The 25347-nt window shown below is 33.4% G+C and overlaps 4 protein-coding genes across 9 annotated transcripts in view; 1 reads left to right on the top strand and 3 right to left on the bottom strand.

Annotated features, from left to right (window-relative positions):
- The window catches only part of LOC108024904 (ADP-ribosylation factor-like protein 4A), a 57020-nt gene that overhangs the window by 30755 nt on the left and 918 nt on the right, over positions 1–25347 (top strand). The window contains exons 1-2 of one of the 4 annotated variants that reach the window (XM_050886901.1): positions 23186–23316; positions 23380–23503. The exons of the other annotated variants lie outside the window; for them this stretch is intronic. Coding sequence (XP_050742858.1) covers positions 23423–23503 — 81 coding nt within the window. The 5' untranslated portion in view covers positions 23186–23316; positions 23380–23422. Of the gene's footprint in view, positions 1–23185; positions 23317–23379; positions 23504–25347 lie in introns of those variants that run through there. 4 annotated transcript variants of the gene reach the window in all.
- Positions 226–3490, bottom strand: LOC108024909 (uncharacterized). The gene is made up of 4 exons (XM_050886903.1): positions 3466–3490; positions 1017–1071; positions 877–957; positions 226–819 (listed from the first exon to the last, which is right to left on the bottom strand). Exons 1-4 carry the CDS (start codon positions 3486–3488, stop codon positions 784–786), a joined length of 195 nt encoding a protein of 64 aa, XP_050742860.1. The 5' UTR covers positions 3489–3490; the 3' UTR covers positions 226–783.
- Positions 10461–23757, bottom strand: LOC108024906 (uncharacterized). 3 transcript variants are annotated; one of them, XM_017095077.3, is made up of 4 exons: positions 23645–23757; positions 23270–23453; positions 18258–18311; positions 10461–17875 (listed from the first exon to the last, which is right to left on the bottom strand). In XM_017095077.3, the coding sequence occupies exons 2-4, from the start codon at positions 23442–23444 to the stop codon at positions 11247–11249; spliced, it is 6858 nt and encodes a 2285-aa protein (XP_016950566.1). In that variant the 5' UTR covers positions 23445–23453; positions 23645–23757; the 3' UTR covers positions 10461–11246. The 3 variants fall into 3 exon arrangements, 2 of the variants coding, with proteins under 2 accessions (XP_016950566.1, XP_050742824.1); XM_050886867.1 differs by having other exon boundaries at positions 23634–23742; XR_007763860.1 differs by lacking the exon at positions 10461–17875 and having other exon boundaries at positions 17900–18311.
- Positions 19736–25347, bottom strand: part of LOC108024901 (polyamine-transporting ATPase 13A3) — a 41072-nt gene continuing 35460 nt past the window's right edge. The window contains exon 8 of the mRNA XM_050886879.1: positions 19736–19813. Coding sequence (XP_050742836.1) covers positions 19751–19813 — 63 coding nt within the window. The 3' untranslated portion in view covers positions 19736–19750. The remainder of the gene's footprint in view (positions 19814–25347) is intronic.

Genomic DNA, 25347 nt, shown 5'->3' with positions numbered 1-25347 from the left:
TAAAAACTGAGTTAACGTTGTAGGTGAAACAAAATACAATATTAACTATTTTTTAATATGTCAAAATGGTGGAAAAACAATTGGAAAAATTATATCTTTAGTGTTTTTTTTTATCATATAACCTCCTACGCTTGGAAATAACATTTTCTTTTTAGTTTTGAATTTCGAACTAAATTTTATTAAATTCAGACTACTACATCATATAGCTGTCATAGGAAAGATCGGAAAATGGATGGGAAAATATTATGAAACAAATTATAGATTCGGTGTTTTTCGACATATTATCTTAAAATATTGGGAATATAGGTTTTGATATTTTAAAAAATTTTGAATTAAATTTAATATAATTCGGTATACTCTAACATATAGCTGTCAAGGAAACGGTCAGAGATAATAATAATAATAATATCCAAAAAGTACTTTTAAACCAATTTAAAAAATGTTTTGAACAAGAAACTATTGAACAGCAAATTATTACGAGTAACAGTAAATTTAAATACATAATTCTCATTAAAAAGGCAAGCAATTTTCATTTTGCCTTACCTATCAAAATTGTTTGAAGACTTTATATCAGATCAAATATACAAGTATTTATTTGGACATGAGTGTTATCTCTTGATTCTTTTCGATAAGAGTCTAATACGGTAATCAACCTTGTTAAATAAATCAGAAAGATTTCTTCAATATGTTTTAATTAATATTTTTTATGTTCAGATCTATTGATTTTTTTAAGAAGTGCTTTCTTATTATGAGAATTTTTGACAACATTAAAAAATCAGACGATTATGTAGATCTTAATCCTGCAAATTCATGCGGTATCTGAAATAAATTAAATTGTTGGAGATTATAAACAACATATTATAAGAGTGTTATTACCTCGTCAGGCTTATAAAGATGTGTATGTGGCAACAAGAAAGTTGAATCCATATCTCTTTCACTCATCTTTGTATTATCATCCTTTTTTTTATAAAGTATTTAATTGAGTCGCAATTTACTCTTTTATATTTCTGAATTACCTTATTTAATGGGCTTCGTTTATGGGCGTACTCATTAAATGTTATCTCATCTAATCTATTTAATAAAGAAATTTAAGATTATCTTGTAAACGATAATATAAAAAGTAGTTTTCACAAGTAAGATTTTGGTTGAGCTTGCAAACATCCGTTACGTACACTGCCTTTTGACAAACATTTTTCGTTTTCAGTTAGGATTTCCTTTTAAGTTATTTCAAGTGCTTAATAAGTACTAGGAAGTACTAGGAACTGCCTAATAAGCATGTGTCCATGTTTAATGCCTAAAAAATGATTTTGTCTGGATAGCTTTAAAACTGAGTGACTTGTTTACAGAGAAGCAGACAGAAGTATAGACGGATGGTAATACGTACAAATAGATAATTGAACACACGAATTCGTGAATTCGCTGTACCCCACCCTTCTCTATATTCTGACCCGTAGTCCTTTCACATGAGAAAAATAGAGACAGAAGATCGTTTACCCAGTGTTGAATAGCACAAGATTGCAGGTAAAGGACCGTGAACGTAATCTTTACAGTGCTGTAAATTTTTTTGTTTTCCCTTATAATCAGACTAACTCTCGTACATATGTCGAAACTCATGTGCTTAATACGATTTTAAAACGGCCATCTTAACAATTAGTTAAGTTTTATAAATTTTTAATTTAAAAGCTGAGAAACTGGTTTTTAATAGTCGAGACACTCGTCTCTCTCTTGTTAACCCGTTACTCGTAGAATAAAAGGATATACTATATTCGTCCGAAAGTATGTAGAAGGTAGAAAAAAGCGTTTTCCGACCCCATAAAGTGTATATATTCTTAATCAGGATCACTGCCGAGTCGATCTAGCTATGTTCTTCTGACCGTATGAACGCACCGCAAGTTTGTTTTAGCAGGGTACCAGGTCTCGCGAAAGACTATGGCGTCTACAGTTTTAGTGCTAGAAAAAAATAACTGAAGTGTATTTGTCTCATTAATACCTATTGATTGACCTAAAAAAAATGTGCCACTTCCACAAAAGTCAAAAACTTGTAATATGTTTGCCGCACACATAACATATACTGAAATAGCTAGTAGGTGACTTTACAATATCGCCTTGCTGCTTATATATCTACATTTCCCTTTTGCTTCCTTATGCTGAGTAAAGGATATCTGACAGTCGGGGAACTCGACTATACCGTTAATTTTTTATTTAGAACCTGCATGTCCAATTTTTAACGTAATTTGTATTTATACCCGTTACTCGTAGAGTAAAAGGGTATACTAAATTCTTTGGAAAGTATGTATGTAACAGGTAGAAGGAAGCGTTTCTGACCCCATAAGGTAACTCTATTCTTGATCAGCGTCACTAGACGAGTCGATCTAGCCATGTCCGTCCGTCCGTCTGTTCGTCCGTCTGTCTGTCCGTTTCTACGCAAACTAGTCTCTCAGTTCTAAGACTATCGGGCTGAAACTTTCCCAAAAGACTTCTTTCTATTGCTGGTAGTATATAAGTCGGAAGCAACCGAATTGGACAACTATATCTTATAGCTCCCATAGGAACTATCGGGGACAAAATGAAAACAAAATTTTATCTTTGGTGTTTTTTAACATATAACCTTCTCAGAAATAACATTTTTTAATTAGTGCTGAATTTCGAACTAAATTTTATCAAAATCGGACTACTTATCATATAGCTGTCATAGGAACGATCGGAAAATTAGTCGTGAAATAATATGAAAAATTTATATCTTTGGTGTTTTTAAACATATAACCTTCTAAGCTTAGAAACAACATTTTTTAATTAGTTCTAAACTTCGAATTAAATTTTATTAAAATCGGACGACTATATCATATAGCTGCCATAGTAACTATCGAAAAATTAGTGATAATATAATAGGAAAAACTTTTATCTTCAATGTTTTTTAACATATAACCTTCTTATAAATAATATTTTGTAATTAGTTCTGAATTTCGAATTAAATTTTATTAAAAAGACTATATCATATCGACTGTGTTTTTTAACATATAACCTTCTAAGTTTGGAAATAACATTTTTTAATTGGTTCTGAATTTCGAATTCAATTTAATAAAAATCGGACTAGTCTAGACTTAGATCTCAAAAAATGGTCGAAAAAAACATTAAATAATTATTTTTTTTATTATCACTGAAGTCAGCAACAATCCTTAAAAATTTCACATGATGTTTCTTATAACTGCAAGGATATACAAACTTCGTCTTGTCCTTTCTTGTTTTTATTGAAATCTGACATTTAAATGCAGCATTTAAATGCATCATTGTTATTACCATTATAAGGACATGTTAGATATTATTCTTAAATACTTAAAGCATACTCTGCCTTGAAGCGTACTTGAACCTGGGACCTTTCGAATTGCGCTTCCACTCATGTAATAATATGTCCTCTCATTTTCGATGTCAAGAAATATTCGCAAAGAGAGAATTCGAGAAAATTACATTTTTGGGTACCAATCTGACATTATTTCATGGTAAAAATGATGTGTCGAAAAAACAGAAATTTCTGCGCACTAGCCGCTAAGGGCGCTACCAGTTTGTGCTTTATGCGGCGCTTGGTGCCGCAAGGAATCATATCTCCATCCCTCTCCTACTATATGCTGAAAATAATAAGTATGTTACTTACATGGGAATTTCCAATACATTTTTCTCACTAACAAGGACAGATACCTGGAAGCCAGCAGATACAAGATCAGTTCTGGGTCTGTTGGTGCCTCTGTAGAATATATTTTCTGGCAATGTAAAATTGTTAAGACAATTAAAAGCAAAAGTTCGGCATATGTTTGTATTACCATCATCTGTATGTACTGCCCTTTGCTCTGTATTATCCATAAATGATTTATTAGCGTGATGAGGTAAATGAGAGTTTTGAGCAATGTAGGGTAAACAATATTTTGCCCTTGGAATCATAAGGGTAAGAGATCGCTCTGTTTGGTCTTCTTCTGGGCTATGGTCTTCACTACTATGCAAAAAACCGTGTTCTTTAGTTGTACTCTTGATATTAAAATCATTGCTCAAGTAAGAGGATGAAGAAGCCTTGTAACTATGTGTCAACCTTTCTTTAAGTTCTGCAGGTTTAAAATAAGTATTATGCACACCAATATATTTCTATAAAAGAAAATATAAATATTTATTATTAATCCCAATTTTCTTCTCTTACTTGCCTCTTTAGAATTGGAAGTCATGCATTGACCTAATTTACTGATAGATTCTTTTTTACTGTAAGTTGGTCGAATTATTTCGGTTGATGTTAATAAACTAGGATTTATATTGGAAGGCGCAGTGCATAATTTGCTTGCTTTTCCGTTGTCTAGCCTTTTAAGCTTGGTGTTTGTTTTAAGGAAGAATAAAAGAAGAAAAAAGGACAAAAAGGTTCCACTCATAAAAAGAAAGACTATTATGACCTTCATGTTAACTTGACACTTTGTTCCAGCGTACCAAGAAAAGCATTTACATAAGGTTATCCCCTGATGCCCGTGGTCATCCGACTTATTCATACATTTGCCATTATAGTTACAATCATCGCAGCCGATTATATTATTTGAGCAATGTCGACCTGGGTATAAATAATTATTAGATGAATCTGTGTAACCCTCTTTGCAACTGCAAGTGTAGCTGCCAACCAAATTAAAACAGTTGGCATCAGTAGAACAGTCGTTAAAGTTTTCGTAACGACATTCGTCAAAATCTAAAACGATTAAAATGATAACATTTTAAGAGAATAACCTTAAGCATTTAAAATAAAAACCTTTAAATTCTAGTAAGTGTAGACTGTTTTTTGAAGTGTAAAATCCAGTGCCTCCAATACTGAAGTTGCTTTGCCGTAAATACTTTTGAAAGACGGAATTAAGTTGATCCTCATCACTATTCTCTGACAACTGCGTATATATATATTATTTTTTTCCAGAATTTTTAATTTAATATTAGCTTTCATTGAATGCTTACCTGTAGCAGGAACGTAACCGTTAACTTATCTTTTTCTTCTACAAAAACTTTTCGTAACTGAACACCATGAAAAATATCTCTATAATCAGATTGCATAACCATGCGATCAGCTGCTTCTAATAAAATTGTATTTATATAAGAAGTTTCATTTTTCAAATTACTTTTCATGATATCGCCAAGCTTTATAGAGTGGTTGCCCGCCCAGTTGACTTGAATCTTCATTTCGTAAGTATAAGTAGCTAAAATAAACATAAAGGGATGTAGTTTGTAAGAAAAATATAACAGTAATACGTACGTCTGCAAGGTCGGTCGGGAAACATGCGTCCAAAACTTGGTCGGCATTCACAAAGACTCGAGGACTCGGTATTATTAGCATAAGTAACGCATAATTCATTTTTGTTCAATCTGCACGGCGGATGGCAACCATTAAAAGATTTGTTTTTTTTTGCATAATTTGTCTTTAAAAATGAATCAGCAACAATAGCACCAAAGAGCATACTATCTATGTCGCTGGAAGCATACACATGCTCATCTCGATTAGAACCTAAGCTTGATTTGCTTCTGAGCCCTGAGTGCTTGGAAAACCCTAAAATGTTTTCTGTAAAAGATTCGTTCGCTAGATAGTCTGAAGTCTTTAATCTTTGAGGCACGTCACTTAAAGTTGTAACATTACTTTTGTCAATTACTTGTGACTGGTTGCTTATCCTTGAGGATGTAAATAATTTGTCTGAACCAATCGAAATTGGTTCCTTCATATAGTATTTCGATAGGTTAGCGATAGAGTGATTCATAAATATGTATTTATTTGCATCAAAATTTGTTTTGATTGTAGATACGTTTTTTATACTAACCCGGTTTGTTTTAGTGGGGGTTACTATTTTAAAATATTTAATTGTTTTGTTAGTATGCGAAGGTGTAGAATGCATAGGGATTATGGCGTTCGAATTTTCTGCTAGCACTGAAATCTTATCCCATTCAGATGTTTTTTTTGAAACTGAAGGTATTTCATCCTGCAACATTTCAGATGGTTCAAGCATTTTGATATCGTGCTTAAATTCTTTTAATAATTTTTTTTTGCAACTTTCAGTGTGGCATATTATGCCTAATGTCGAATCTTGCCAGTTTGGACCAAAGTCAGAATGCGGTGCTCTTACTAAAACGTGTGAAAATGTAATTGCATTTATAACTGGCATTGCTGAACTGCGCAGGGGTTTTACAAAAGATGGTTTTACCTGGAGGTTGTTGTTTGACGTAAGGCCAAACATATTTGATTCTTTATATATTCTTGATCTTAGTTGAGAGGGTTCAGTAGCGATAACTGAGTAATTTGTGTTAAAGATGTTTGTGCTCGAGATAAATTCAGAATTTACTGAATTAATTGTATTTTCTGTTAAGGGTTCGACACGCAAATGGTCACCTGTTGTCAGAAACACCATGTTTGTATTGCCAGTCTCAATACGTCTTTTTGTAGACATCAACGATTTTGTATTTGTGTGTACACTCTTAGGCATGGCTATACTTAAATATTTAATCATTGAAGACCAGATATTTAATGTAGTTGTACTGTTAAGATCGCGTTTTTTAGTAGAATTAAACCTTAAAAAGTACAATGATTTGTTTGAGTTTTCTGCTTTTTGATCTAGCTCTGTAAATTGTTCTATATTTTCTTTAGGAATTCCATTATCATGTCTTATTGGTTTACCATTCATATTATCTGAATGATTGAGGTTAGAAGTAGTTTGAGAAAAATATTCATTTTTGTATATAGAAGTATAATTGTTTAATCCGCTATGGGTTTTAATATCCTTAAAGGAAAATAAATGCTGAGCATTCTCATAGTTGCTTAATATATTAGTTCGTTGTTCCAATTTAATATTAGTCTCATCTGACGTTAAGTCCTTATATTGAACGGGAAAAACTCTTTTCCGGTTGGCCGTCAACTGGACTTCAACATTTTTGTCATTAAAAGGTATTTTAATTTGTGAAATTAAAAAACTATCCATATGACCTCTTACGGTTGTTGCGTGCGGAATATTATCGGATTCCCTTTTAAACGTTAGAGGGCGAGCTTGCATATTAATTGTATGGCTAATGACGTCATTTTTAAGGTTAATTTGGTGAAGGGTAGAAAATGTAGAAATAGGCGTCATGTAAGACAAAGTTGGTTTTAAAGAGTCGAAAGAACAATCATGAATTAAAGAATAGTCAAGCGTGTTTGACACAGTATAACTTGCAGTAGCTGGCCGACTTTCACCAACAATTTGTGGTATTCGAAATACAAAAAAGTCAGTATTTAAGTTTATTTGTGTCTCAGATGAATAGTAATCATAAATCGGATTGTTTTGTAAAACTGTAATTGGTGAAAACCAATTTTTTGCAGCATTCCTCGTTCTTCCCATTTGAGACTGGAATGTTGATGTGTACTGTAGTAGTCGATTTGCAGGCAGTGGTGGAGGCTTTAATAAAGTGGCGTACTCTGTCATAATTTCATTTTCATACGAAAAGGAACTGTGTACCATAGTGGAATGGATCCTTTCATCACTGGGGTAAATCGAATTTATCGAAGTTAAGGGACGATTCGTTATCGTAGTTCTAATGTTTTGCTCAATACTTGGCTTTCCAAATATAACATTAGCGCTGGCTGTTATAACCTCTCCGGGTCTAATGGGAATACCTGGATTAATGAACGCGTTCCTATACACCATAGATGTTCCTTTATATCCGACGGAAGATGAAAGTTTTTTTAGATTATGTTTTAGACACTTATTTAGTACATACGTCATTGGGGGATGTATATGTAATGCCATAATTTTTAATTTTCCGAGTAAATCAGCCGTATTTGGTTTTGCATTCGTCATGTTTAAGGGTTTGCCTTTCACATTTCGCTTTAAAGGTATATAAATAGGATTTTTCGTTGTTGTTCCTGATTTGCCTTTTATAAATGAATGTGTATGAAGTTGCGTATATTGTGTATTAGTTAGTTGGTTTTTAATTAAGTTTGCTACGACATTCAGCATTGGGCGAAAACGCTCTAAATTCCAGTTTTCAGAGCTTGTGCCCTGTGAAGACACTAATGAACTGAACATTGAAGGCTTTATTAGTTTTTTATTTTTTATCAACATTTCATTATTTTCAGTTTCCTCTAATAAAAATTGTGTAATATTGTTCCTATAAATGTTCTTGATGACGCTGCTTTTTTCTGATATATTTATAGTATTTTCAGAAAAGTGGGGTAGTTTTGAACTAAAAGTTGATTTTGTGTCATTAGATGTACATGTATCACTCATTTCAGAATTACAATATTCCTTTGCCTTTGCCAAAGTGGAAATATATTTCCAATTTGGTTTTTTGATTATATTCACGGCAGTTACTTTAATAGTTTCACCTGCCCCCAATGTGGCCATTGTTACAATAGTTTGGCGTTGGTTGTTTCTCTTTTTAAGCATAAGTGCGGATTTGATAGAAAATAAAAGATCTGAGTTTATCAGCGAACTACCCACTGTATTGGTAGCAATATTATTTATAGTGTTAGTGTGAAGCTTTAAGTTATTGTTAGATACTTTTGGATCACTTTCGCAGACTGTCTTTGTCAAAGAAACATATGAAGCTACCATAGTCAAACTATTATTAAATTTTGCTGAACATAGAGTATTCGTTTCTAATAAGGACTTGGTTGAGTATATCATTAGATAGTCAGATATTTCTATTACCGAAGTAAATAATTTTTTTTTTTTGTCCGAAATTGAAAAATACTCAGGTCCTATTGAACTTATATAAGCTGGACCGGTTTCTGAAAGGGATTCTGTAATAACGACTTGTGTAAGATTACTTATACTTGTGCCATATGTTGGTGTTTGGTTTTTGCCGTAGACAGTTTTAGTAAAAAATATTTGACTGATGTAGGTATTTGTGGTGGGCGAAAGATTGTCGCCTGAATTTATAAAAGTCAAAGAATGTGCAGGTCTCGTGATTGTATTTATAACAGTATATTTTGAAGTGACTACCATTAGAGTTGAATCCGGTTGGTCTCTACGTATTGTGTTAAAATAATGATATCTTGTTGGGAACATTCCAACCACTAGTTCTGGAGTCTGAACATTAAAAATAACAAACAAGTTTTAAGACGTGCAATTTTACAATTGATTTGATGCTTACCCTTGAAAAAGTGATGTCTATTATCATAGGATTACTTGCATGCAAATACTTTCGATCTTGCGTAATGGTGTTTGATATAACCATTTTTTCTTTTACTACATTCGAGCTTCCATTTTCCACATATGTTGTGATATAGGTGCACGTGGTTAGAAAAATGTTTGTAATAAAAGAATTATGAGGAAGTAAAATGGTTTCCTGCAGAATGAATTAACGCGATTTGTAAATTATTCAATATTTTGTAATAAATCTTACCTGTTTAATTGAAGGCAATGTTAAAATCATCTGATTTTTTAATGTACTTGGAGCCAGAGTCGAGGGCTTGTCGAATTGTTGTATTATCAGTCGACTAATAACATTTGTAAGTTTTTGGGTAGTTGCCACGATCTTTTCCATAGGTTTTTCCCTTTCACAGGCAATAATTAGTTCTACTCCATTTGACATAACGTGAGTGGCAAGATTATACCTTGCTTCTTCCATTGTGTTCTCCGACACCTGTACATACCTCGTATTAATTCTTCCCGACCTGTTAACTGCTTGGAAGCAAGAAACATGTCTTCCACTGTTTTCTATATTGATTCCAAAAGATAATTTTATATTAAATTTATTGGTCGATATTTGTTAAATACAAATCGGAGGATACGAAGAAAAAGAAAATCGTGTAAAGAACACAGTGCTGGGTGTTTTTTTTTTAATATCTTTAAGATTAACATGTAAAAAAAAACAGATGATCTCCATCAATTCTTCTTCTTCATTAAGAATAATAATAAAAATATTATTATATAAATATTATTGGATGTTAATAAAAATGGTCATCCGGTCATGCATATTAAAAGTAAAACTTCCTTTATTCGCCCCTGCGACATTAATGTACTTAAAATAAATATCCTCACAAATTTCAACAAAAATTTAATTTTAATGTAATGAAAGTGGTTTAAAGGGCCATGTTTCGTTTTGTAAGAAGTAATGCAAAATAGCGAAAACTTCGTTATGACCAGTCGGCAGAGAAAACATTTTTCCCAGTATTGTATTCGGATAGTCTTGGCACACCCCTTATAGCCGTTGAGTCCATACTTAGGCAAGCATTCAGCACCGACCCAAAAGACTGCCGCCCATTACACCGATTACCTATCTACCATTGAAGGTTCTTTTTAACTGATATCAATTGCATATTTTTCCTTGATAATGCAGAATCGAAGAAAAGTAAAACAATTCTCGGTGTCGATGCGAAAAGGTTCGAGGTCATATCCTGCCAAAACTGGAGTAAATTTTAAATTGATTGTTTTGAATTACGGAAGATGTTAAGTGCTTAGCCTAAAAAAAAATAATATAAAACCTCAGAACATAGTCAATTACTCTTTATTGATCATATCTATGTACATTTTTATTAGGGATTAGTAGAGGGTAACTAAATAAAATTAAATTTATACATATGTACATTTAATTCATTTAAGTATTGGTACATGCCATTCTTTTATTATAAAAATCAAATAACAGTTAATTATAAACTAAAAAACGAGTACATCAATGAAATATATATGTATATTTAAATATGCTCATTGTATTGTATGTTTTAAATTTGCTGAACATCACCAGATACCGTTTACAATATTCACATATTACACGTTGCTTATTTAATTTCGAAAATTTTTGTTTAAAAAGAACAAAAAAATTACCTTCCAGAAAGCATATTGTTTCTAGTATTGAACTGGAATATTTTTAATCATGCCTTTTTTACAAATCGATTTATATTTAATAAAAAACATTAACATTCGTCAATCTTTAATACAAATTTCATGGCTATTACTTATACTGTAAAAAACATTTAGTTTTCATTTTAGCTTTTCAGGTTAGTGGTAGAATTTATTTTTTAAAATTAATTTCAAGATTCATAGACATATATAAATGATAGATTACATAAAGCACAGATAGGATTTTTTATCCTAGAAAATAAAATGTGTTATATTTGTTTGTGAAAAGTTTGGTAATGTAGAAGACTCCTTTCGATATATGTATATTTGATCCTTGACTAGTTATCGGACATCTTCAAAGGGGGACTTACAGGACTTACTTCAGAAATATTCAAAAGTTGAAAATAGAATAAAAAGGTAATTGAAATTTTGACGCTAGACATCCACTGAGTTTATCGTTGTCGACATTCGAATGGGTTGCCTACTTGATTTTGCATACCAAAGATCAACATCACCAACAATGCTTTCTAATGATGCAGTTCGATCACTTAATTCAGTAAGCCCAACATCCATTTTCAAAGAAGCCGTTTCACCTTTTGAAACTGAAGTGTCATTTGAACTCTGTGTAGTGTAAGAAAAAAATGGAATGGAATCTGTTGTCGTAATTTCTATAAATGCGTGCCTCTTTTGCAAGGAAACTGAGTGATCAAATTCGCTTCCTACCGTGGATAATATCGTACTAAATTCGCCGGGCCTACGGCCGGATACATATAGCGTTACAACACTTGGATCTGGATTTTCCTTTGTCATTTGATTTTCCTTGTTACGCTTGTGTCCACTGTTTCCTTTACGTGACTTTTTTCGATGGCTTTTTGTAAATTGCGACTCATTGCTGACTGACCCAATATCTGCATCGATTCCATCTTTTTTTAGTAATGAACGTGAGAAATCGTCCAAGTCTTGTAGGTGCTCACCTAAAAATATTGGCGGGGGTAAAGTGTTTGTTATAGATTGAGCCAGCGACAAAGATTCCTGCTGTTGCTGAATAAGTAACTGCTGCAACAATAAATTGTTTACATGTGCAGCGGGTCCAACAGACTGTATATTCTGAACGGATGGTGGAGTGGAAACTATGGTGTCTACGCTATATTCTGTTGCTGTTATAGTTTGTGCAGTAGTATCATAGACAGTAGTTAAAATCTTTTTTCCTTGAAAGGTCACCGGAAGTATTGTAGATTTTCCATCAAATATTGTAGTTACATATGTGGAAGTGTGGGTACGATATTCTGTGATCGGTTCTGTTGGTATAACAACCGATGCGGCATTTGGCTGTCCGACAGCTCCTATTAATGGGTGAGCGGGTAAGTTCAAATTTCCCAAGAGTAACTGGGAAAGCAAAATGTTAGCAAGCGGTGCATTATCAGAAATTTGAGGCGGAATTGTAGTTACTACATTTTCTACAGAATACGCTGTGGATGGAATAATATGTGAAAAGGACGTCTTCCTACCGCGTATTGTAGTAGGTGTAAATATTACAGCGCTAGTGATAGATTCATGCAACAAATATTTCGTATGTTCTGTGGCACCAGCAATATTTATACTAGAGACTTCCCGATTTAGGTATGTTGAACTCAATCCATTGGTTCCTAATACTTTCATGTACTCATTTGGACCCAATAGTTCGGTGCTCGTTTTGGCAGTGACAATGTTTTTGTACTCAGTTACATGTCCACTAACTACTGGAATTGTAACCTCAGATGGTAGAAAATGAGTAACTGTTATAGTTTGAACTTCATTGTCTATAGAGGGCGAATCAGAGGGATATTCAATTCGATTTCGACCCCGACTTCTTCCTCTATTTAACGTGTTAGAGTTACCATTTCGGGAACGGGTCGTACTTGATAATCGACCGTGGTCAACATTGTTTTTATTGTTGTAGTTAGCATAGCTTTTTAGTCTGCGGGTGCTTGAGTTTCCTGTATTTTGTCCAACAGCTCGCCTTACTGATGTATTATGAATTGTCTGTTGACGTCGAAAGTTATTAGTTGTACTTGAACGTGTAGTGCCTTTTAAAGTAGCATCTTTTTCTCTCAATGTAAATTGAGGTCGTTTTGTTGTCAGTCTAGTAGGCCGAATTGTTCTTAGATTCTTCGCTGTTGTGGAGTCCATTAGTGTTACCTGCGCATGCAGGTCTTGGCCTTGTGGAGAATAAAATCTCGATCCGAATCTAGAAGATGATTTATCTCTCGGGGACGATGTAGACTCTGCCCGAATTTCCGAGTCCATAAGTTTTAATTCATCTTTTGTAAATGTCGATGTTTGGTTTTGCCGACGGAATCGAAATCTGTTTTTTTTTACTGTATCTGTTTGACGACGTACTCTGTTTTTATATCTAGCGCTCCTTAAAATTCGAAAAGAGCGCTTATTTCGGTGAATCTTTTCCTGAGAGTTATATTCTTCATCGTGGTTTGCTTCATCTTCTTCGAATTCAGAGTAATTTGTAGAATCACTATTATTTGTTTTTACGTCCTTAAAACTTTCATCCTTCTGATGATTTTGGAATAGTCCTCGTGGTGGAAAAAGGGTGTTTTGTGGTCTTATTCTAGGCTGAAGACCAATGGGCCTCTGAAAGCTTCGAGGCCGAGGCTTGACCGTCGTTGTTGTTGAGGTGGTTGTTGTAGTGGAAATTTTTGGACGGACTGATAAAGGGTTTCTTCTGAGCGAAACTCCTCCGGAAATGGAAGTTGGACGGCTAACGGGCGAAAATCCACTGGGTCCATTTATCGGCCGACGAAGTCTAAGGAGAGGGTTGCTATTGCGTCTAGCGTTTTCTTCCTCATCAGCAACTTCATCTGTTGCATTCTCTTCTTCAAAACTACTTTCTGAGCTTAGCTCCTTAGTTAATGTCGTCGACTGCGTAAACCTATCGCTTACCACTAACCCTGAGTTAGTTGGCTTTATGCGTAATCTAGAGTTTGATGTTGCAGACACACGAAATCCAGGAATATTTGATGAACGATAAGAAATATTTATATTTTGTCTCCTGGAACTAACGACTGGGCGCAAGGTTGAAGCAAACCGATTTTTCGAAGGTAAAAAGACTATATTAGACTGAAGAGTAGTATCCGATTCGATGGAATTTGATTTAGTTGGTCGCCCAAAAAGGCGTCTTGATGGCTGCCCTTGGAATAAATTAGACTCGTAGGGATTAATTGGTACATTGGAAATTATACCCCTTCGGGATGAGCTATATCTACCGGCTGATTTTAAAGCAGGAGTTGCCGTAATAGTGGGAGTAATATCCGATCTTGTTATTATCGTCGCGCTACTTGGTGATAACGTTTTCTGTTTTGGTGCGAACGTGGGTCTATTTCGTGAGGCAAACGGCCGTATTACAGGTGCGACTAGCCGCTTCGAACTTTGTAGTGCGTAATTTGACAAGCCGTCACTATTTAGATCTGAATCTAAAACAGTATGTTCATCAGTTTCATAACCGGTTGTTTTTGTTGACTCATGGGAATTAACATTTCCAACATGAGGGATTGCAACTGTTGTTGGAAGCAGAATAACATCAGACTGAGACTCTTCAAAAAAAAAACTTGATGTACTTTCTATTATCTGAGCATATCGATTGTCTATAACAGTTCCAATAACTTTTGATTGGTATAAGGTAGTAGTACTGTTTTGTATACGCTTACCTTCAATGAGCCTCACTAAACCCGTTTTATACAATTTAAGGCTGGATAAGCCATCATCTAGTGAGTTAGCTGACAGCGTGGCTAAGATTGACTTTTTGGACTCGTCTATTTGTAACCGGGATGTGCTACTGGTTACTAAAATGTCATGTCCCTCACTGTTCATTGAAGTTTTAATTTCCGTTGTAAAATACAAAGTGCTTACTTCATCTGCATCAATTATTTGTTTATAATCGTACAAAACAAAATCCGGTACACCAGTTCTAATCTGATTATCTATTGATGTAACAGGCTGACTAGGTTTAAGCATAAGATCTATTGCAGAGGTGCCTGACATTACAATAGAATACCCCTTAGATGTCACTACATTTGTAATGGTTTCGAATCTTGAATCGATAATTGTCTTATTAACATCATAGGATGTAGTATAATAGGTATAAGTAGTATAGTATGTGGTAATATCAGAATGAAGATTTTGATCAGATAATGTGAAAATTGTAGTATTTTCATAATCGGATTTCCATCGAACAATTGTGTCGCCATCCGACTGACTTGAATTTTCATCATCAACTGATAATACTGTAACGTTAGAAGGCTGTATTACATTGGATATCGTTTCCTCTCTGCTTAATGTTGTAATTTCACCATCCTTCGCTAACTTAGTCCAATATGTAAATGTTGTATAGTAAGTAATAGGAAAGAAGGAATCCTCTAAATTTACTTGTTTTGTAGGCTGCAAAGTTTCTGTACCTACATTGGTTACAGTTTCAAGGCGACTGATAATATTTGTGTCATTACCTACATACATTGTCGTATAAAAGGTAAATGTTGTAAAACTTGTTTGAAGAAGAAACGTTGCTGATGGTATAATCTCCTCCGTATTACTTTCTGAGCTCACTTGGTCGTCCAGGGGACTCTTTTTAATAAAAGACTTTGTACTGTCCATATTGCTCAAACTGCTCGTATTTACGCCTATTTCAAAAGTCATGTGGTTTTCTTTTTCTATTTCGGATGCTGAGGTATTTAGCTTTGATGTTTTGTCACTGCTTTTCATAATGTAATTGGTTTGATTGTTCGAAATCTTTTCAGTAATGTAATTCGTGACTATCTCGGTTCGAGTTTGTATTTCAGTATCATTATCTGTAAAAATCGATGTATAATATGTATATGTTGTGTACAAAGTTTTACTATATTTAAAATCGTCTAGATAGGTTGTTATTAACTGATTGGTTATTTCTTTTTCGGCAGGATTTATTTTACTTTCCTGGCTTAATAGACTAGCAATCTCAACAGGGATAGTAAATTTGTGTAATAAAGGTGAAGCTTCTTGGCCAGCCATCCGAATTGTGTTTTCAGATTTCTGGTTTTCAGCAATATTATCTAAAATTTTTGACTTAAAATCAACATTAGACGCCAGTGTTGAAGAAACTATATTTGTTATAATTTCTGTGTGGCTAGATATGGTTGTGCGAGACCCTTCAAAGAATGTTGTCAAATATGTATAAGTAGTAAACAGCGTTTTATATAATAAATCAACATCATCAGTAACACTATAGTAGTCCTCTTCTTCATTTTCATAATCATTTTCTGTTGTCACATCGTAGTCTTCCGATTCTCGAACTGTAGTTTCATCTACATCATCTATTAACTCAGCAGACATTACTTTTTTATTTGGCTCCAAAACAGTTTCTTGGGTCGTATTACCATCATTTAGTTCCACCTTTTTTTCCGTTTGTGAAGCTTGTATGCAATAGTATTTAGTAGTTTCTACAATGTTATAAGCAAAAAGAGGATTGACATCAATAACAATCCTATCATCGCCAACATTCGGTGTCTTAAGCATCTGGGTAAGAAATACTTGTGAAGTTGTATGGTTGCATAATTCTGCAACGTTATTCTTATTCTCATTACTTGTTCCAACAACTGGTTTATTACCAAAGCTTTCGCTATTGACGTCGGTAACAGTTGGATAGACCAAACTTCCATGAATTTCATTTCTTTTAAATATTTCTGTTTGTTCTAAGACTGTTTCTTGGTCAGCTGTATTTAATTTTGAGCTAGTAGAATTTTTAGGCTCAACAAAATTTGTGAAAGGATCATCATCAATGAATACCGTTGTAGCGCCTTCCTGCTTTTGAATGTTTGCCTCCATGTGATTTGTTAAATTTTTCGAGGTATCGTTAGTTTTGTAGAATGAAGACTGAAGATTCTTAAACTCATTTGAATTTGATATAAGACTGTCGTCAAAAGAAAATGAACTATTATCTATTTTCTCGGATAATACATTTTCAAATTTTGTCGTTGAAAGAATAGTTGACGTTGCAACTAATACGTTCTTAAAATGACTCTTTTCCTCACTTGAACTAGTAAAAATATCTTCCCCAAAACTTGACATTGGGGACAAGATTTTATTTAATGTTGGAACCGGCTTTAAAGGACTCGGTGATGTTTGGGTAGTTTGACTGTTGTAATCGTGAATTGACATAAGTTTTAAAGTAGGCTTCCCTTTAATTGATGTAACGTGTCCAAAATGAAGAGTACTCTGTGTAGTACTAGGTGAAAATACAATGACACTATCACCAACCACAGTGGTAAACTCCGCAAATCCATAATATGTTATAGATGCTAAAACTTGTTTATTGAAAGATTGACTTTTATGCTTTTGTTCTTCAACATTTTGTTCTATACGTGATTTCATTTCATATTTTCGTTCTTCCCTTAGAGTATCTAAGACAGTTATTGTTTGTTTTGGCGCAGAAAAATCAGCAAAGTGACTTTTAATTGTATACGTTTTCAAATTTTCAATTGATGACACCTTATCAACCAATTTATTTATTTCATCTTTTCTTTTAGAGTCAAAGATTAATGTTACATTGCTGCTGGCTACAGGTTTTAAATATCTTAACGGTTTATCCTGATAGTCCGGACTACTTTGCTCTCTTACTTTTGTACTTTGTTGGATAACATAATCCGTGTTGCCCACAAATTCTCCACGATTTACACCTAGGCTATCATCAATATCCTGCCAGTCGGCGTCATCGGAATTAAAAAGATCATTGTGACTTTGTAAAAATAGTGGGGTCTGATGAGAGTCACCTTCACCTACCCAACTAGTAACTACAGATGGAAATAGCTTATCGTTTTCATACAGGACTCTAGAACTCTTTCGAAGATATTGTGCGTAAAGGCGACCACTATTTAATGTAGTTCCTAAAATTTTAGTGGCAAATTCAGTTGTTGTTCCATCCTGTATAAATGTCCTAGCTGTTGATGTCAAAACACCTATTTCTGGACGTACTGTCAAAAAACGTCCATGAATATCGCCTACATGTCCTGATTTGTTATTTAACAAAAGTACAGTGGTTATATCTTGTAATCCAGATAGTTTGTAAGACATGATAATAATTTTAACCAGTAATTAACAAACGAAAGCGTAGAAATCAGATATTTACATTATAAGAAACAGGGCACAATCATTGGTACAGGTATGATAAGTTAAAGTAAATTAATATTTCCAGAATGTACATTCCAAAAGATGGTGAAATCATAGAAAGAAATAAAGAAAATTTATAAGAAACAATGTAGATATTTTAAAATAATTTAATATACAATGATAATTTTTTTTGATACCTTTTTATTTAAGTATGGTAAAATTAGAGTCCTTATGTACAAAAAAATTTGGTTGCAAATATTATGGTGTATTAAGAACATAATTGACTGGGAACAGCGCATTCTGTTCCTAAATTCTTACCATCCGCAGCTGGTGTTGGCAAAGTTGGGGTCGGACTCACAAAAAGAGGTTGATCTGTAAATAAAGATCAAATTCAATAAACTAAATTATATTATAAACGTTAAAAATAAATTCAATTTTTGCAATTTGCCAGGGGCAAGAAAAGTGGAACGAATATAGAGAATTGAACTACAGAAGAGATAACATTGGGAGATTATAGCTAAAAAGAATCAAGTCCTTTGCTGTGGAATCAAATCCGAGTATAAGCATGGTGCGTGGAAAGGTCCATTGTAAGTTTTGCAGAAGTCAAGTTGTCAACAGTTAATAAATTCCGTTAAGTCCTGTTCCTCGAAGTGCAAGCCTGTATAATTAAAAATTGGAGCTGATGGGACCAATGGGGATAAATGCCTCCGGTTATTTACCTAGTTTTATTCTTACTGTTTTTGTTTTTGCTGAAAATTCGCTTATTTGTTTTTCCAAAAACAAGACTTTGGAGGACGTTCAAAAAGGAAAATCTTTGACCCTTAGAGCCATACCTAACGTTTTCGATTTCTGTGTTTTCATTTTCAAATGTGATCCAAGATCTATTCATACTCAAATCCTCAAAACCGAGATTGAAGTCTTCTCGGCTTGCGAACTGGCTTTTGAGAATTTTCCATCTAAATTTCAGGATAAATCCTTTTCAGTTTCAACATCAAATCAAATCATCAAAATGATATAAATTTGAGCCCAACGGCTTTTATTTTATTGTTGAGTTGATATATATGGAGGGGTGGTACTACATATTCGGATAACTTTAAATTTATTTCCTTGATGAATCCCAATCGGTGGCTTAGCCAGTTTGATAATGTATCATAGACACTCGTAAGAAACTACGTGACCTAAAACCATATGAAAATATTAATTATATTTAATTATAGTTGTGTATCTATGAAAAGGTTTTAAATCAAAGCATTACCTATTTTGTTTTCTTCAAAATATTGTAAAAATGTGTTTTTACTTACGTTATAGGGAAAGTCGGGCTTTTTGTAAGTTGAACTCGAGGAGTATTTATCAACTTAGTAATTGAATGTTTCACTCATCATTTTACCCGAACACTTTTCACAATTGCAGCGACACAGAGTCGCAGATCACTCAGATAACCACCCGTATCGTGCGTTCGTAGTAACAATAGAGGTCTTGTTAGAAACAATTTAATATCTTAAAAACAAACGAGGAAGAACGCTATAGTCGGGTGCCTCGACTATCAGAAACCCGTTTCTCAGCTTAAGGGAGCAAAAGGGAAATTAAGATATATCAGTTGCAATAGCGGATAGGTGGCGCTTATCAAAATAGCTTTGCAGCTTTTATATCTGCATTTCCCTTTTACTCGGCTATAGTTTTATTCCTTGTTATTACTTAATGGTAATATACTTTTACTGGACGTAAATCTAAAAATTGTAGAATGCAAATATTTGCAAACATTTTATTGGTGTAACTAGGTTTGTTATACCCTTGCACAAGGTATAATAATTTCAGTCAGAAGTTTGCAACGCAGTGATCAGCGTCACTAGACGAGTCGATCTAGCCATGTCCGTCTGTCTGTCCGTTACTACGCAAACTACGGGCTACACTAACATATAGATTTAAAAAAAATGATCTGAAAAAGAGAATTAAATAAATTTTTTTAAAATCACTGAAGTCAGCAACAATACTTAAAAAAGTTGATTATTTAGAGGTTAGTATTAAACGATCAAAAATTACTTGAGTGTCTTGAACGATAAGAAAATATGTTTGATACTAAACGAGGACGGAAGCTAACTTGGGCAGGCACAATTATTAATTTAAAATAATAGTTATTTAACATACTAATAAAGACCTTAAACACTTTATAGTTTTTAAAAGCCAGTCATTTTTTTCTAGAAAGGATAATCTCTTTTTTAAATATTTGTTTTCTTTTTGAGCAGCACTTGCGATTGGGCAGGATTGGCGATGCACTTATATTGTTATTGCTAGCGTAATAAGACAACGAGATATGGGTTTTAAAAAATTGAAACTGAGACCAAAATCTTTCAAGCTAACATGTTCCATTTAATCAATGTTATCTGATCCAAATATTTATATTAAAACAGGAAACAAATAACAAACAAGAAAAGTAGCTAGCTTCGGTAAGCCGAAATTTAAATACCCATTAAAGCAGGTAGAATTGTCCTCAAATAGAGGTATTAGTTAAAGGATTCTAAGCAGTAATGCCAAACAAACTTATGGTCTTAAAAGGTGTTTGACCCCCCAAACGCGTAAGAAAAATAGGTAACTTTGGAATGATCTTTCTCTGCTCTACTTGATAACTGCTATGACACTCTTCCGGTGTTTCCAGTCCAGTCCAGTTTCTTGAATGTGGCAAGGCATTTTTCGATCTTTCAGAGGAAATATTAAAATAATGTTACATATAAGTTTGTGTATGTTTTGCTGAATACAAAAAATACAAATTTTCGTATAATTTTGATTTAAAGCTCTCTAATGACAACTGTATTAGATAGTAATTGTTTTCTTGAACAAAAAACATTTTTTTTCCAATCCGGCTCCTGCAATAAAAAAAAAGAGTTTTGGGAAGGTTTCATTCAGTGCTATTAAACTGATAGACTTGCTCGTGTGGAAACGGAAAGATAGACGGTCGGCCAGTCGGCCTAGGTCGACACGTCAAGTGATGCGGAGTGATGGTGTAGGAACGATTCTCTAAATGCGTTGAAAGCATCCGGCTCAAATAATTATATTCTCTAAGAAAGTAAAATAAAAATAATATTTGGATGCTTATCGAGCGTTTTACTTACTTATTAGCACAAAAAAATATTATTATTCTAACGAAAAATATGTCGATCTAAAACTGATTATATTTTTAAATATTCTTGATCAGCACCACTATCCGAGTTAATCTAGCCGTCTATCTGGACGGTCTGTCCATGTGAACACAGTGACCGCTGAAACTAGAAAAGCTAGATAAGGAACTAATGCCAGAATAACAAGTGGATTTCGATTCGTTATCTTCATATGTAAGATTTTTTACGCGAACATGCCACGTCCACTCTGACGGACACACACCACCCAAAACTACAAAATGAAAAGAAATATTCAGGATCACAATTTAAATCGATCAAGCTCAAGAATTTATATACTCGTAAAGAAAAAGGGTATAATAGAATCGTCGGAAAGTACATAGCAAATACAAGGAACTATATATATTCTTGATCAGGATCTGTCCGTCCGTCCGTATGAACGCTGAGATCTCGGAAACTACAAGAGCAAGAGGAATAGGAATTTCAGCAGGTTCCCCCCATCATAAAAAACTATAGAGCCTACAGGTTTTATGCTAGAACAAGAAAGGAAGTTAACTTCGGCAAGCCGATGTTTGTATACCCTTGCAGTTATAAAAAATAATCAATAATTTTATTAAATTGAATTCGAAATTCTTAAAAATATATAAATTTATATTCCCAATATTATAAGATTATATGTCAAAAAGCCCCAAAGCTATAATTTCTTTCACATTATTTCCCACCAATTATCCGATCGTTCCTATTACAGCTACATGATATAGTCGTCCGATTTTAATAAAATTTAATATAAAATTCAGAACTAATTAAAAATTGTTATTTCAAGCTTATAAGGTTATATGTTAAGAAACACCAAAGATATAATTTTTATTTCATGTTTTCCGACTAATTTTCCGATTGTTCCTCTGGCAGCTATATGATATAGTCGTCCGATTTTGATTAAATTTAATTCGAAATTCAAAACCAAATAAAAAATTGTATTTCCAAGCGTAGGAGGTTGTATGTTAAAAAACACCGAAGATATACTTTTTCAATGTTATTTTACCACTAATTTTCCGATTGTTTCTATTGGAGCTATATGATATAGTCGTCCAATTTTGATAAAGTTTAACTCGAAATTCTAAACAAATTTAAAAATGTTATATCCAAACACGAAAGATATAATTTTTTTAAAATTTTTTCCCCGTTAGTTCCTATGGGAGCTATAAGATATAGTTGTCCGATCCGGCTGGTTCCGACTTATATACTACCTGCAATAGAAAGAAGATTTTTGGGAAAGTTTCAGGCCGATAGCTTTAAAACTGAGAGACTAGTTTGCGTAGAAACGGACGGACAGACGGACGGACAGACGGACATGGCTAGATCGACTCGTCTTGTGACGCTGATCAAGAATATATATACTTTATGGGATCGGAAACGTCTCCTTCACGGCGTTGCAAACTTCTGACTGAAATCATTATACTCTCTGCAAGGGTATAAAAACAAATGTTAACTGAAATTTATTTGTCTTATCAATACCTATCGATTAACCTAAATATCTTGCCATGCCCACCACAAAAGGCCCAAAACGCTTAAAACTGTCTGCCGACCACATACCACACCATATAATAAAATAGCTGCTTATATAACTGAATTCCCCATTTGTTTCATAAGTTGAGTAACGGGTATCTGACAGTTGATGCATTCGACAAGTAACATTCAAATTTTTTTTCCCCTAGTAACTTATAAGGTACAGAATGACAGACGTTATAAGCACGTCGATGCATTTTAAAAAAATATATTATATTTATATTTACGGATATATCTCGTTTCTGCAAACTTTTGTATAGTATTACAAAAGCATATGGGAGGGCTTAAAAGTGAGCATAACAAACAAGCATTTACGAATAAATTTTTGTTTGATTTGTGGCAACGAAAGTATATATAGCTTTAACTTGCCGCTCTTTTTTTTCTTATATTATGCCCACAAACAACAAATTCAGCCAAAACACCAGTTAAAAACCGGTTTTTCTTGTGAATACCTTTAATATATATACACATACATATACATATATGATTTTGAAATTTCACTATTCTCATGAGCTTTTGGCTTAAATCTTCACAGCTGTCTTTAATCTTCAATTATTTTTGAATGGATTAGTCGTTGTAGTCATTAAAATGTATATAGTATAGATGTAAATTGCTACAAATTGCGAAGGCTACAGTGTTTTTTGCCATACTCACTTATTCCTTGGGAGGCTTCAATGTGGACTATTATTAATATCAGTGCGGTAAGCAGAGCCAAGCTCCAGTATTGATTGTGATATTTATAACATATCATGTTTATTTTACAGGGCAGACAGTTTTTTTTGTTTAAGTGCCAATCTGTTATCCTGTATGTTTCGCGTGGCTGCAGCATTTTTGGACCCTTTAAAACATTTTAAGAAAAAAAATTCACTTATACGTGTGATATTGAAGGTAAGCTATATTATAAGCCGGTAGTTTAAACATTTATATTTCAACGGTTCTAAGTAAATTTGGTACTGATTTTATTTTCATTTTATATATAAGGAAACCGTTTTAAAAAAAATAGTGATTAACATAAAACCTTAAATCCACCTTCACATAAATGTGTAAAGCAATAAAGCGAGTTTTGAAATCGATTAAAATTATGAGAAACCGCACGTCTGTTCGTTGAAACGAAAGTCAGAGAACTGATTTCACTGGCACAGTAACAGACTCATCCGGTTGTTGCTTTGTAGTCAAGCTTTTAAAAGGTGGTTTGGCTGGTTTAACCAACTAACGGATAGTTCCCATTTAATAGTTAATATATTTTATACCTCACCCTGTTTTTATTATACAAGAAGCTCCCATAGCTTGAGGTATTCTAGCCAATATATATGGCTTTTCAATAATGTAAAATGTATTTTTGCAGCATTAACTTACAAAGTAAAGTTCCGACCAGCAGCATTACATCAGATATGTGAAAACTCAAAATCCGCTTACCATTTTTGCCTGCGGCAGATATTTGTTTATTTTTGAGGAACATTATAAAGATTCTCCCGCTGTAGGTCATCACCACTTTCGAACAGTCTATAGACTATAGAGTATATAGTATAGACAGTAAGATAACCGTCACACAGGTAACTCCACAGCGACACTAACCTTGTTAGGAGTTGTTGGGTAAGGTGCCTACCTTATCAAGTCTCATATGTGACGGCACGTCAAATATTCCAAATACTTGTAGTAGATTTCTCTTATTGTGCGGACAATATATTAACATTAATATTATTAAGAATTCACGTAAAAAGTATAAAAACCTATAAAACTTATATTTGTTGGTTTATTGTTGAAGGTTTCATTTTTTTAGGTGTTTATTTACATTATATCAAATAAAAACACCGAGGTATAATATAGTGAATTCAACTTTTTTGACGAAAATGTAATATACAAAATAATTACGCTTTCTACATTTTTTATATTCGGCACGCTGCAATTCAATATGCCATTGCTAAGTTGTTAGATTTTATTAAAGCGTGCCGAATGTAAAAAATGTAGAAAGTGTATTTATTTAGTAGATTGTATATTAAGATGTAAGATACTCTGAACTGGTAAATGTGGCATTTTTTGTTTATTAATAACTTGGAAACGACTATTTTTACAGAAATGTGTCGTATACCAAAAGTTTATGAATCTCAAGGGCTATACACATTAAAATGTAGTTTAAAATTGTTAGAGCGGTTTTCAAGACATCAGAAAAAAGGCTTTAATAAAAATATAAATAAAGAAAACTTTAGCCCATAATTTTTTAAACGGTAGTATTTAGACAAATCGTGTTTGAAGGGCGTACATAGTATTATGAAATACCTTTCTAACGACGTATGGCACAAGCCTGTAACTTCAGTACTTCACAAGTATACAAAATTTAGCTAGTTTTTCTAGTTAGAATTTTCAAGACTCTAAAATAACCTTTTGGGACAAACTGACAAGTAAAATAAATTTTTTATTTTCAGAGGACCGCGAAAATCTTATTTTGCGTATTACTTTTGACAGAGCATCCGATTTTGAGGTGTCATTCGACTCGTATTATAATTGAGAACACAACTAGGTGAATAGCCGGGGGTGTCCGCAGCAGCTCCAACAGATCAAATTTTCCAAGATTAACATTTCACATTTTCACCACTTTTTTCCAAATCAATAAATTTTTTTTAAAGTCTTGGTATGCAATTCTTTTAGTTTTTCAATACATTCCAATTTATGTACCACTTGAAACAATCGGACGATTACATTGAAACGAAGTTAATATAAAATAAAAACTATAA

This window comes from Drosophila biarmipes, chromosome 4 (genome assembly GCF_025231255.1).
Source record: "Drosophila biarmipes strain raj3 chromosome 4, RU_DBia_V1.1, whole genome shotgun sequence".
Lineage (NCBI taxonomy): Eukaryota > Metazoa > Arthropoda > Insecta > Diptera > Drosophilidae > Drosophila > Drosophila biarmipes.
This window is presented reverse-complemented; position numbering and strand designations above follow the sequence as displayed.